Raw genomic sequence first — 14281 nt, 5'->3', positions numbered from 1 at the left:
ATTACTACCTGAGGAGGGCACTCACCTTTTCCAGTGACAAAGTGCCTAAAAAGCCAAATTAATACCCCAAGGCAGCTTGGTGACCATGGAATCAAAAGAGCTTGAGAGACATTTCATCCAAACACAAAGATATAAGAAAACACTCCTACCCACATTTGTTAAAGCCAACCTCTGAAAGCCTCAGATCATTTATATCTGCCAGATTCCTCTCTACTGCCATGTCAGCCTCAACATGACTTCTCACCGTTCTTCCATACTTACCATCTGCCTTCACGTAATGTATTTTATTAGATAAATATTACTGATTAAGTTAGAATCAAGCTGAATTTTCCCTGCTGGCATGAAAGATTTTAAATTAACCAAATTTAAACTGGTTAATTTAAAACTGCTTTTGTATATATTTAGTCTGATAGATTATAAGCTAATTTTTCCATTATGTTCAAGTGTTCTAAAGGCACCCTGTTAATACTTTTATACATATGTCACTTCTAATGAGTAAAAAAAAGAAAAACAAACAAAAACACTGCTACAAAGAGAGATATACGAGTTCAATTAAGTAAACACTGCATAACACAAAAGAAAGATTAAATTCCTCCCTTCAAAAGTTGTCTTGGGGCTTCCCTGGTGGCGCAGTGGTTGAGAGTCTGCCTGTAGATGCAGGGGACACGGGTTCGTTCCCCAGTCCAGGAAGATCCCACATGCCACGGAGCGGCTGGGCCTGTGAGCCGTGGCCGCTGAGCCTGCGTGTCCAGAGCCTGTGCTCCGCAGCGGGAGAGGTCACAACAGTGAGAGGCCCACGTGCCGCAAAAAAAAAAAAGTCTCTCAGAAAGAGAAATTAAGGAAACAATCCCATTCACCACTGCAACAAAAAGAATAAAATACCTAGGAACAAACCTACCTAAGAAGGTAGAAGACCTGTACTCAGAGAACTATAAGACACTGATGAAAGAAATCAAAGATGACACAAACAGATGAAGAGATATACCATGTTCTTGGATTGGAAGAATCAACATTGTGAAAATGACTATACTGCCCAAAGTAATTGACAGATTCAATGCAATCCCTATCAAATTACCAATAGCACTTCTCACAGAATTAGAACAAAAGTTTATAATCTGTGTGGAAACACAAAAGACTCCGAATAGCCAAAGCAAACTTGAAAAAGAAAAATGGACCTGGAGGAATCAGGCTCCGTGACTTCAGACTATACTACAAAGCTATAGTAATCAAGACAATATGGTAGTGGCACAAAAAGAGAAATATCGATCAATGGAACAGGATAGAAAGCCCACAGATAAACCCACTCACCTACGGTCAGATAATCTATGCCAAAGGAAGCAAGGATATATAATGGAGAAAAGACAGTCTCTTCAATAAACGGTGCTGGGAAAACTGGACATGTAAAAGAATGAAATTAGAACACTGCCTAACACCATACACAAAAATAAACTCAAAATGGATTAAAGACCAGACACTATAAAACTCTTAAACAGGAAGAACACTCTGACATAAACCACAGCAAGATCTTTTTTGACCCACCTCCTAGAGTAATGGAAATAAAAACAAAAATAAACAAATGGGACCTAATGAAACTTGAAAGCTCTTGCACAGCAAAGGAAACTACAAACAAGACGAAAAGACGACCCTCAGAATGGGAGAAAATATTTAGAAACGAATTAATGGACAAAGGAATAATCTCCAAAATATATATACAGCTCATGCAGCTCAATATTAAAAAAACAAACAACCCAATCCAAAAATGGGCAGAAGACCTAAATAGACATCTCTCCAAAGAAGACATACAGATGGCCAAGAGGCACATGAAAAGCTGCTTAACACCACTAATTATTAGAGAAATGCAAATCAAAACTACAATGAAGTATCACTTCACACCGGTCAGAATGGGCATCATCAGAAAATCTATAAACAATAAGTGCTGGAGAGGGTGTGGAGAAAAGGGAACCCTCTTGCACTGTCGGTGGGAATGTAAAATGATACAGCCACTATGGAGAACAGTATGGAGGTTCCTTAAAAAACTAAAAACAGAATTACCATATGACCCAGCAATCCCACTACTGGCCATATACTCAGAGAAAACCATAATTCAAAAAGACACATGCACCCCAATGTTCACTGCAGTACTGTTTACAATAGCCAGGTCATGGAAGCAACCTAAACACCTATCAACAGATGAATGGATAAAGAAGATGTGGTACATATATACAGTGAATTATTACTCAGCCATAAAAAGGAACAAAACTGGGTCATTTGTAGAGACGTGGAAGGACCTAGAGACTGTCTTATACAGAGTGAAGTAAGCCAGAAAGAGAAAAACAAATATACATTAACACATATATGTGGAATCTAGAAAAATGGTACAGATGAACCAGTATGCAAGGCAGAAATAGAGACACAGATGTAGAGAACAAACATATGGACACCAAGGGGGGAAGGGGGGTGGGGTGCGATGAATTGGGAGATTGGGATTGACATATATACACTATATGTATAAAATACATAACTATAAGAACCTGTTGTATAAAAAATAAATAAAATAAAATTCAAAAAAAAAGTCTCACCTTTTGAATTTTCTCTTGTATATTACTTTGGTCATCATAGGGTTCCATTCTAGTTAAAAATTAAATAATCTCATTAGTCAATAAAAAATCCATATGGTAATTTACCATCCAAAGAGCTAATTAATCTGCAAACCCACCTGCTAACAACCACCTATTAAAAGCAAAAATAAAATTCAAGCTCAAAGCTATCATAATTTATTAGAAGAACTGGACTAGGAATCAGAATTATGTTCTCATCCTATTATCCAACTAGCTATTGATATGTTATTTTAACTAGTCTCAGTTTCCTTACCGGTAACGTGCAGGAAGCTAAACTAGTATCTCAAGGAACTTTCAACTCTAAAAGTCACTTACTTTTTTATCTCGTTTTGCTGTCCTATGCATTCTGATCTCAAATTCTGTATTTGTTTAACTGATAATCTGGAAGAAAACATACAAAATGACAACTGTAAATCTATTACAACTAACTAGTATAGCCCGCTTTGATATTTTCCCTCATTTCATATCTTTGCTCAAGGCCTCTGAGGACTACTCTTCCAATTATACCCAGCAGCCAATCATAAAGGGACTCCAGACTCCCTTTAAGAGTTACAGGCTATTGAAATGGACCAGGACTTCTTGGCTCATATACTCTCTGACTTCAAGTAAAAATGTTGGAAGTCAGTTAAGACTACTCTGCTCTCTTATCCTTATCTCACATACCATGGGGATAATTTTAAATGTTACCTACAACAGGCAACATTGTAGTTTTAAGGAGATGTCAAAGGATTCTGTAGCTTTGGGAATAGATAACAGCATTTAAAAAGTTATCTTACTATAGTTGTTTATAATTGTAAAAAATTGGACACAATTTATATCTAGAGAGTAAGAACCTTGCTTGTCTTGTTTAATGCTGTAGGACTAGTATATAACCAATATCCAGCACACAGAAGTAACTCAAGAAAGAAAAGTGCTGAATAGATGAATGTAAATATAAGACAGTATAAAATGGATAAAGAAACTATGGAATACCTCTTCAACTAAGACACTAAGTAGAAATTAAAAGTAATACATTATGGCAATATGGAAAAATTTATAGAATGAAATATTAAGAGAAAAAAGGATACAAAATAGGATGAGCACTATAATTACAGCTTAAAAATTTATTTCCATGTTTAAAAGAAAAAGCACCTAAAGAAATTGAGTTTTTGAACTAAAATGATATCTTCCTTTTCTCTAAATTTTCATTTACAGTATGCCTAAAGTTATAAAACATTTTATTCATAAGTTATCAGGCTTTAAAATGGAAAGATAGCGGCTTCCCTGGCGGCACAGTGGTTGAGAGTCTGCCTACCAATGCAGGGGACTCGGGTTCGTGCCATGGTCTGGGAAGATCCCACATGCCGCGGAGCAGCTGGGCCCGTGAGCCATGGCTGCTGAGCCTGCGCATCCAGAGCCTGTGCTCTGCAACGGGTTTTGAGGTAGACATGAATTATTGCCATTGAAAGAATACTGATGAGGGACTTCCCTGGTGGCGCAATGGTTAAGAATCTGCCTGCCAGTGGAGGGGACATGGGTTTGAGCCCTGGTCCAGGATGATCCCACATGCCGCAGAGCAACTAAGCCCATGTGCCACAACTACTGAGCCCACATGCCACAACTACTGAAGCCCGTGCACCTATAACCCGTGCTCCACAACAAGAGAAGCCACCGCAATGAGAAGCCCGTGCACCACAATGAAGAGTAGCCCCCACTCACCGCAACTACAGAAAGCCCGTGCACAGCAACGAAGACCCAACGAACGCAGTCAAAAATAAATTAAATAAATAAATAAATATTGGTAGAATTAAAAGTAAAGTGCATACACCAATGGGTTAAAAAAAGGATACTGATGACATTTGTTCGTAAAGAAAGGAATTTACATTTTCTAACTATCAAAGTATTACTTACTGTGCATTTTCCTGGTATTTTCGGGTAACATAATCTTCTCTTTGCAAAATTTGTAAAAATCTGTTACGTGCTACATGGCATCTGGCAATGCACTTGTGCAAATCTTGTGGCTTTATGTTAAATGTCTCTGTAAAATGTACAGAAGAATCTACACAGAACACAAATAAAATATACAAAACTTAGACGTACAAGCTAATAGATATAAAAGTGTGAGATTACTGAGAGATTAACAACCTCATTTAACTAACAACTCCTTAAGAGCTGGCATGCCACATACACAAAAAGATACAACTAATTTCAGCAAAAGCAAGGATGACCTATTTTTAAATGAGGCAATAAAAAAGGATATCTGAAGTTGAGTTATTTTACATAATTAAAAATTCTCAGAGTCCATGTGCCCCAAGTAATTCTTATTATCACAGCGTGATACATCCATGAACAAATACATCATCACACATAAGCAACTTCTCAACTGATCTTTTAACAACAAAGGAAGAAAATCAATTAAAAGAGATGAGGTGAGATCACATCACCTTCATTGCTGCCATCAGCGTACTTTTCTTCCTAGTAAGATCAACAGGACAAGACAACCAAATAAAACCAATCTCTATTTCTCAAGTAATTCTTGGCTATGTTACTAATGATCAAAGCAGACCCTGACAACAATCCATCTAAACATTTGAGAGTCCAGGTTTTCACCTGTAATAAAATGTAATAAATCCTACTTTAAGATGGCTCAATACAATAAAGATGGATATTCTGGAAAATAGTGACCCCACACCATACTTAACACTGTAAATCCAGGTCCTAGATTACCCACAAAGAAATAACCAAAACTCCTAAATATTTAACAGGGGATGAGTTCGCTGGATGTAGAAGTCACCTAGAGACTGTATGTTGAATGAAACTGCTTTAAATGAGACATATGACAACCCATGCTTAAAAGCCTTATGTACAATAAACTCTTGCCAAATCCAAACACACATAATTCATATAAAATAGTCTGGGTTACACGTAACTGGAATAAATCTAACAGAAAAGCTGGTAAAATGCTTATGTTACATTAAATTTAAAATATGTAGGGCTTCCCTGGTGGCGCAGTGGTTGAGAGTCCACCTGCCGATGTGGGAGACACAGGTTCATGCCCCGGTCCGGGAAGATCCCACATGCCGCAGAGTGGCTGGGCCCATGAGCCATGGCTGCTGAGCCTGCGCTTCTGGAGCCTGTGCTCCACAACGGGAGAGGCCACAACAGTGAGAGGCCCGCGTACCGCAAAAAATAAATAAATAAATAAAATTTTAAAAATAAAATAAAAATAAATAAATAAAATATGTAAATGCTTATAAAGCAAGATCACATGTACATGTTTTAAAAAATCACGCACAGAAGATAAACTGGAAAAACGGTATGTGTTTGAGTCCATATATACATATATATATATACACACACACATACAATATATACTTGAACATACACAAAATGATATATGTATAAAGTTTGTCACTGTAGCATTATTTTTATAGCAAAAGATTAGGAAAAAAGCCAACTGTCTGTCAGCAGAACTGATTTCAGAACAAATGTGTGATTAAATACACTATGACACATCCATTCAAATATGCAGTTCTTAAGAGAGAGACAGAGTAAGGAAGATCTATGAACTGACATGGGATGATCTCCAATAGACACTGTTGCATAAAAAACACAAGATTCAAACCCAGATGTATGTCACCATTTAGGATTTAAAAAACAGAATATATACACATTTGCTAGTATTATTCATTACAATGGTTGCTTCTGGAAAGGGAAACTAGGTAGTTAGAGATGGAAGACAGACTTTTCACTTCCTGATTTTTGAATCATGAGAATCTATCATTTATTCAAAATAATTAAAACATATAATATGTGCGTTAAAAAAAAACAAACAACAACAAAAACACCTAAAAGAAAACAAACCAAAATGTAAGCAATGGTTGTCTCTAGAAATTGGAAGATGGGCTATTATTGCATCAACTTTTCCAGCTTTTACCTCCCATGTTTTATGAGCATAACTCAATTAAACTGAGCAGCATACTTAGTAAGCTACAAATAGCATTCTTTTAAGTCTTCGGTGAAAAATCCAATATTTTGTTTCTATAATTTAGCAAATAGATCAAATCCCTTTAAAACAGCAATTGTGAACCAAAATATTCCAACACATTGCCAGTAGCCAAAATAAATCTCTAACAAATTCAACACAACATTTAATACAATGAATTATAGGCAAACTATAACCTGCAGGTCTAACCTGGCCCACTGGCTGTTTTTCTGAGGTCAGAAAGCTAGAACTGCTTTCTACATTTTAAGGGGTTATATTACAACAACTAAAAATTAAACAAACCTCACAAACAGGTATATGTGACAGACACTCTTATGTGGTTCACAAAGTATAAAATATTTACTGTCAGGCCTTACACAGAAAACGTTTCCCAACCCCTGTATTAGAACATAAGAAAATAAACTGTATTGCTACCTATGTTCATTACAAGAGGATTTCAAACTACAGTTCCAATAAAATATTAACCATTTGCCTTTTGAGGTAAAGTAATATTTTTCTTTATTTTATTAAAATCTCTTAATGATTTACAAATTATAAAAAATAATAAAAACTTAAGAATCAAAACAAAAAAAAAACTCCTACTGTAAGCTTAACTTACTTTTAGAATGGGTTTTTATATAATTTATTGCAACAAATCTTGCAAAGTGATACATCAGATGAATAAACTTAGGACCACCAGGAGAAAGAAATAGTGAACCAACAACTTGAGGGAAGCTACTTCCACATTCAGCCTATGGAAAAAAGAAACAAGATGATTTGAAGACCTTAACAACAACAACCTTTATATTTACATCACACTGTTTTGAAGCATAACAGGGTTTACCAGAATTATTCCATTTGAACCACAAGTTGAATTTTTGAATCCTTCTAAACTCTTGGTGGACTCAGTCACAAAAAGCAATTAAAATTTAAAGCCACAATTATTGATACTATTTGGGGACATAAGCTAAAATAATCTATGGTAAAAAAAAATTTTCTTTAAACAAAAACTGTGATATAAATTCCCAGGAACTCAAAAATCTATTTCTAATGCACTTAGCCAACAATGCTGGCTTCCCAGAAATATAGAATCCCAACCAAAAACCACCAGAAAGTATTATTCTGATTAGTATTTCTTGCTTATACTGTTAACATAAAAGCACTAAAAAGATTTCACCTCTAAAAAAATTAATGTACCTCAATAAAGCCTGAAAAAAAATTACCTCTTAAACGTTTGCATCTTTCAGAAAGAAAATACTTACAGAAATCTTTTTTAACCATTCACAGCAATGTTTTCGGAATTCAGTATCACTTTTTTGGTCAAATGGAGGCCAACAAAGTCTTTAAAATAAAAATTAGAATTATGAATAAAAAAGCAAACTCAGCAAAATTTTAAAACATCAAAATTATCTCCTATACTAGAAATATTAATGCTAAATCAAGGCTAACATTCATAAATTTCAACTAAAGAGAAACACCAACCTGTAAGAAATTAGGTCTTTTTCTTTATGAATATCTATAGGGTTGAATTCAGTTTAGTGCAAATTGTCAATGAATATATAAGTTAAACGTAGGGATGAATCACTATTAAAATTACTGAAAATCAGCTAAAGAAGACAACACTCTCAATGAATTCACTGGACTAATGCATAAAGATGGTATAAATAAATTAGGATAATAATTAATGCCTGGGGAAAAAGAGAAAAACACATGGTTACACATGAAAAGCACAGAAAGAATGGCATAAGAGATCATGACCCCTAGAGATAACCTATATTACAGTCAGGGGTGCTACTGTTTTGTGGACAAACAAGATATGAAATTATTAAAAATTCAGTTTTAGTCAAAAATAATGAACTTTAAAATTTGTCTATTGCTTTCTCCTTATAATGTTTTGTCTAAATTTTTATTCTGAGGCAATTATTTGATTAGGGCCCCATTTTTTTTTTTTATTTCTATAGCATAACTTACATGCTATATTCATAGAAAAAAATTAAGTATGCAAAGAAAAAAAGACTAAAAAGCTGGAATGTCAATAGTGATATTCTCTAGTTGGGTTTAGGAATAATTTTTACTTCCTACTTTAACTTTTTCTGTATTTGCTGAACTGGTTAAAGTAAGCTGTATTTTGTTTATAATCTAGAAAAAAATCAAAAAATCTATTTTTATTTGAGCAGAGGAAGCCCTATACCTTAATGATAGGGATTTCGAAAATATGTTTCAAATACACTTGTTCTCCTGGTCACTCATAACTTTAACTGAAGGCAAAATATTAAAAATAAATTATCACAAATAAAAACAATGCCCTAAACAATGGACTCACTATATAAGAGGATGAGGGCACAATATAAATATTAAAACAAATTTGAACGCTTTTTCTTATAGATGAAATGCAAATCACATGCAAAATAACTTAGAACCAAGGCTAGTGAATATTCACATTTTTATATTTTTATTTTAATTTATAATAATTTTACAAAAAAAAAATCACTCAGATTTATAAAGGTTAAGTACTAAATTTGTAAGACTCAAGCCTAATTTTTATAATATCCATTCAAAATAATAGTTGAAGTCCAAAGTTGAAATTCTGGCTTATATAAAGTCTTAATCCCTTTTTAAATCCCCTACAAAAAGAAAATGAAATAACTTTTACTCACTTGAAAACTTCTTTAGTGAGAGACTGGTCAAGCGTTTGAAACAAAAAATAAGAAACTATCTGAAAGGCATCACGGTTCAACTTGTCAAACATGTTCCTAATGGTTTAAAAAGAAATAGAAGTAGGAAAAAAAAAAAGAAAAAGGTTAATAAAACTAAGCATCATCAAAAGCTGTTTAAGAGTCTGACCTATTAATATTTTTCATTCTGTTCAAGAGGTCAAGGCAAATTAATTTTTCTAATTCATGTATATATTTATAAACAATTAAACACATACAAGTTTTTGTTTTCATTTTGAAAATATAGATCGATTAGAAGAAAACTAGTAGAACTTGGCTTTACTGCAATGAAAACATTCTACAAAAAGAAAAGGAAAGCCTAATTAGGTAGAGAGAAAACCATGGTCTAACATATGGTGAAAATGATGATACCCACCAACATTTTCTGACAATAAAAACAGCTAAATATTTATTGAGTTTATTATTTATCAGATATTATTTTAATTAAGCCTTTTACAAGCAGCAACTCATCTAATCTTCACTGCAATCATATGAAGTTAATAGCTGTGCTTGCAGCTTTAACATGAAGTATTTTATCTAATCCCAACAACATTAGAAAGCAGTTTGATTATCTTCATAATACAGATGACATGACAAATAGATCTGAGTACTCCCGTGAACACATAAAGCTATTTTCCTGAAATAAGCTTTGAGTTGGAAAAAAGTTAACATTAAAATTCCCATGCTTATCCTTTTGTCAAACAACTCTTTTATCCTTGGAATGTTTCTATTCTTCAACAAATACAAATGAAGTTCCTACCTCCTTATCATCTCTCAAACCTGCTATTTTTTTCATATAGTATCCTGTTCTCTTCAACACTTCTAATTTTTAAAAAGATATTTGTTAAAGGTTTGCTCACCCACTGGACTGAAATTTTATAAGGGAAAAGTTTACGTTTGCTCTGTTCACCACTGTATACCCAGGTCCAATACTGTGTTCAATTAATATCTGTTGAATAAACAAATGAATGGGGGGCTGAGAGTGCCTTCTGCTTTGCTTCGGGCAACTGAAGGCCTAGTAGAGCCTGGGCTGATTCCATGGAGGGGGCTGCCTATGACCTTAAGGGTCAGTGTGCTAGAGAGAACTGCAAGTACCTTCACCCTCCTCCACATTTAAAAATGCAGCTGGAAATTAATGGACGGAACAATCCGATTCAACAAAAGACTGCTGCAGCCATGTTCACCCAGCAGATGCAGTTTATGCTCCAAAATGCTCAAATGTCATCACTTACTTCTTTTCCTGTGACTCCATCCCTGGAAGCTAATCCTGCCATGGCTTTCAATCCCTACTTACCTCATCCTGGGATGGGCCTGGTCCCTGCCAAACTTTTACCAAATGTACCTGTGCTGATTTCCGGAAACCCACCTCTCCCAATGCCAGGAGCTGCTGGTCCAAAACCGATGCATTCAGATAAACTGGAGGTATTTGTGCAGAAATATATAAATCTCTATAGGGCAGATATTAACCTTATGCATAAACATTCTTAGAACCCAATGTTTTGAATGCTTTAAATAATTACATCTGAATTTTAAGCTTATGGAATATAACCTCAGAAAAATGTTAGACAATTTACTACTGCAATTTTACCCTGTTATGAAGTGCACAGTTGTACAGTACGTCTAACAATGTCTTAGTGTACCCAGCCACAGACTCTGCATCTCCTTTGCTATGGCACAGAAAGTCTGGTGGGAATGCTCCTTTTAGCCAGCCTCCAGCTTTGCAGAGTGGGATTACTGTGTTCGTTGATGAGTCTCTACTTTCTAGAATAATCAAAAAGTCAGCTCTATTGGCAGCCCCTTAAATGCCTTGTCATGTATTGAACTGGAATCTGTACATGTCCTTTAGTCATGGTCCACAAGTCTGCTTGTAAAAAGCACATTGCGGGACTTCCCTGGTGGCACAGTGGTTAAGAATCTGCCTGCCAATGCAGGGAACATGGGTTCGAGCCCTGGTCCAGGAAGATCCCACATCACGGAGTAACTAAGCCCGTGCATCACAACTACTGAGCCTGCGCTCTAGAGCCCACGAGCCACAACTACTGAGCCCATGCGCCACAAATACTGAAGCCCGCGTGCCTAGAGCCCAGGCTCTGCAACAAGAGAGGTCGCTGCAATGAGATACCCGCACACCGCAACGAAGAATAGCCCCGCTCGCCACAACTAGAGAAAGCCTGTGCGCAGCAACAAAGGCCCAATGCAGCCAAAATAAATAAATAAATAAACAAACAAACACATTGCTGTGTGATAAAGACACATCTTGGACCCTAACAAAATAACCCCCTCTTGCAAACTTAGCTAATTACACTTCAGGCTGTGTGTCAAGTGGAGGATTAAAAACTGGCTTTCAGCAATACTTGCATTTCAATGTAAGGAAAGCAGACAAAGTTTTCCTTTGGGAAAACTGGATTTTTTTTCTTCCTTGGAATAGAAATTTTGTTTAGGCTTATATCTCATAGTAAATATGGCTCGACATTATCCTTCAGCTTTCAAAATTTTTCCTAAATAGATGACAAAAGAATGTATATGTTGCTCTTACACATTCACTGGCAAAATAAATAAAAGCGAATCACCTTCCAAGCAAAAAAAAAAAAAAAAACCTACAAATGAAAGAATCACCTTTCCTTTCCATTCCCACTGACTCCTTAGTTTAGGTCTACCTAACTGCAAAGCCCTGATTCCCCCTCTAATCCATTCTCTGTAATGCAACCAGAATGATTTTTCCAAAATGCAAATCTTTTGGGCAAATGCCTAGGAATGGAATTGCTGGATCATATGTTAAATGTACATTTAACTTTATAAGAAAAGTGGCTACACAATTACATGCTCACAGAAACTAGAAACACATAGAACTGCACACCAAAAAGAATGAATTCTAACATATGTAAACATAAGTGAATCAAAAAAATGTTTTAATTTTGAAGTAAATTTGATGCCACATTCTTGCTTAAAGCATTTTAAAGGGGACATCTGTTTTAGTATATCCCTCCCACTAACCAACTGAGACAACTCTAAAGACATGGGGGGGTGCAGTGAATCTATAACAATGTTTAAAAAAAAAAACTATCATCACTGAACCAGAACTTGACAGATTTTATTTAATTTTCAAAGGCAGAAAGAAGACTGCAATTGAATAAGCCAGAGCAGAGAAAACTAAGATTGCCAAAACAATAGAGAGGATGCAGCGGCAATGGGAACCATCCTCAGTGGAGGCCTGGGAGAAGCTTTAAGTTTTTCTGCCATATGGTGGGGCATCAAATCATGTGAGATAGGTGGCACATTTATTAATACATAATCATAACCTGAAAAATGCTACCCACTGGTTGTCAATTTTTAGACTAGACTTCTAGACAAAACCTTTCTACATATAAATAGTAGTAACTTCCAAACAGTTACCAAACAAAACTTAATTACAGCTCTAAACCTTGACAGTAAAACAGTTCTAATACAGCTGAAAAAAGTCAAGAGGGAGAAGGCAGAGGGTAGGTAAGTGTAGGTGCGCTAATTATCGTATAAATAGCAGCCTTCACCGTGAAATTACATCGTGGGGAATCCAGAGATACTTTTGAGATTGATACATCAAGAAACAGAGGTCTAAGCACATTATTTAAATACTGCAACAAGACAAACGGAAATACCGTAATTACAAAAGTCAAGAAGATTGAGAACAGGAGATAGCCTACGTATCCCAAATTTTCCTTGGCCTATAGTGGGCAAGATAATAGAGACTGTCTAAAGTTTTTAAGTTAAGACATAGAAATATAAACAAAGCATTAAGTTTTTTGGTTTTTTTGCGGTACGCGGGCCTCTCACTGTTGTGGCCTCTCCCGTTGCAGAGCACAGGCTCCGGACGCGCAGGCTCAGCGGCCATGGCTCACGGGCCCAGCCACTCCGCAGCATATGGGATCTTCCCGGACCGGGGCACGAACCCACGGCCCCTGCATCGGCAGGCGGACGCTCAACCACTGCGCCACCAGGGAAGCCCAAGTATTAAGTTTTATGATGAGATCTGTAACATCTGTAGCAAAGCAGGAAGGGGCTTTTTTTCACTTTTCATCTTAATACCACTCTCTACTAGTTTTTTGCTAACTGTGGCAGGCTTCAGCCTGCTATTTCAGTTAGTGAAAATTATAAACTAAAGATCAACTACCTTGAAAGTCTCCCTCGAGTCCTAAAGGCGTTTGCACCTAACGGAAGGCGTTCCCAAGTCCCTCCGTTACCAAACCGCCACCTCTCCCTCGACTTCACAGACCACCCAGCTTCACTACCAAAGCAGGAATAAGCCGCCCCTTCAGTTTCGCCCCAACTGCAGACTCTACTCCCCTACAAGGCGCTCCCGGCAAGGTCCCGTAACAGACAGTCTCCTGCCACCAGGCCGGCTGCCACTGGAAGCAGGAACTCTGCAGCCAGTGCCGGGCCCCAGTAACCGACTACTTAATTCATCAACCTACGAGGTCCTCAACAAGGCGGGTCACGCCAGCACGGCCAGGCTCAGACTCGCCCGCCCCGTCGGCCCCGGCCTCCTTACACTCCGAGGTGCGTGTGCGACACGATCTTTCCACCGGCTACGGTCGCCGAGCCCGGCTCGAAGCCGAGCGCCTGCAGATACATCCAGAGATGCTCCTTCTCGAAAGAAAGGACCCAGGCCGAACTCATCTTCGCAGGAGGCAGGGCCCAAAGGAAGAAAGCGCAGGCTCCAACAACTGCGAGGGCCCCTCAAGCTTTTTCCCTACGGGCAGCCTGAGATGGCGGCGGCCCCTCCATTGCCACCGCCTGATCCTCTCTCGTCCGGAACCATTTCGCCTCAAAAGGCCTCAAATGCCTCAAATGGCCTGAGGCTCTAAAGTTTCAGGGAAACAGAGCCTCTACCGGTTGTACGGCACAGCGGCCTAAGCGAAGTCACCACAAAACAAGCGTCCCGCGCCTCCAGAAGAACGGTTTGCGCCGGCGCTGCCCGGCTTCCGGAGGAGGAGGGGCTTCTTTAGAGG

At 37.3% G+C, this 14281-nt stretch overlaps 1 protein-coding gene across 1 annotated transcript in view; it reads right to left on the bottom strand.

The window, feature by feature from the left end:
* HAUS6 (HAUS augmin like complex subunit 6) overlaps positions 1–13949 on the bottom strand; it is a 37702-nt gene extending 23753 nt beyond the window's left edge. The window contains exons 1-7 of the mRNA XM_065879124.1: positions 13822–13949; positions 9240–9335; positions 7845–7923; positions 7202–7334; positions 4509–4656; positions 2934–2999; positions 2580–2628 (exon numbers count right to left, since the gene is read on the bottom strand). Of these exons, the coding sequence (XP_065735196.1) occupies positions 2580–2628; positions 2934–2999; positions 4509–4656; positions 7202–7334; positions 7845–7923; positions 9240–9335; positions 13822–13949 (699 nt within the window). The remainder of the gene's footprint in view (positions 1–2579; positions 2629–2933; positions 3000–4508; positions 4657–7201; positions 7335–7844; positions 7924–9239; positions 9336–13821) is intronic.
* Between the last annotated feature and the right edge of the window lie 332 nt (positions 13950–14281).

The sequence above is a fragment of the Phocoena phocoena genome, chromosome 6 (assembly GCF_963924675.1).
Source record: "Phocoena phocoena chromosome 6, mPhoPho1.1, whole genome shotgun sequence".
Lineage (NCBI taxonomy): Eukaryota > Metazoa > Chordata > Mammalia > Artiodactyla > Phocoenidae > Phocoena > Phocoena phocoena.
This window is presented reverse-complemented; position numbering and strand designations above follow the sequence as displayed.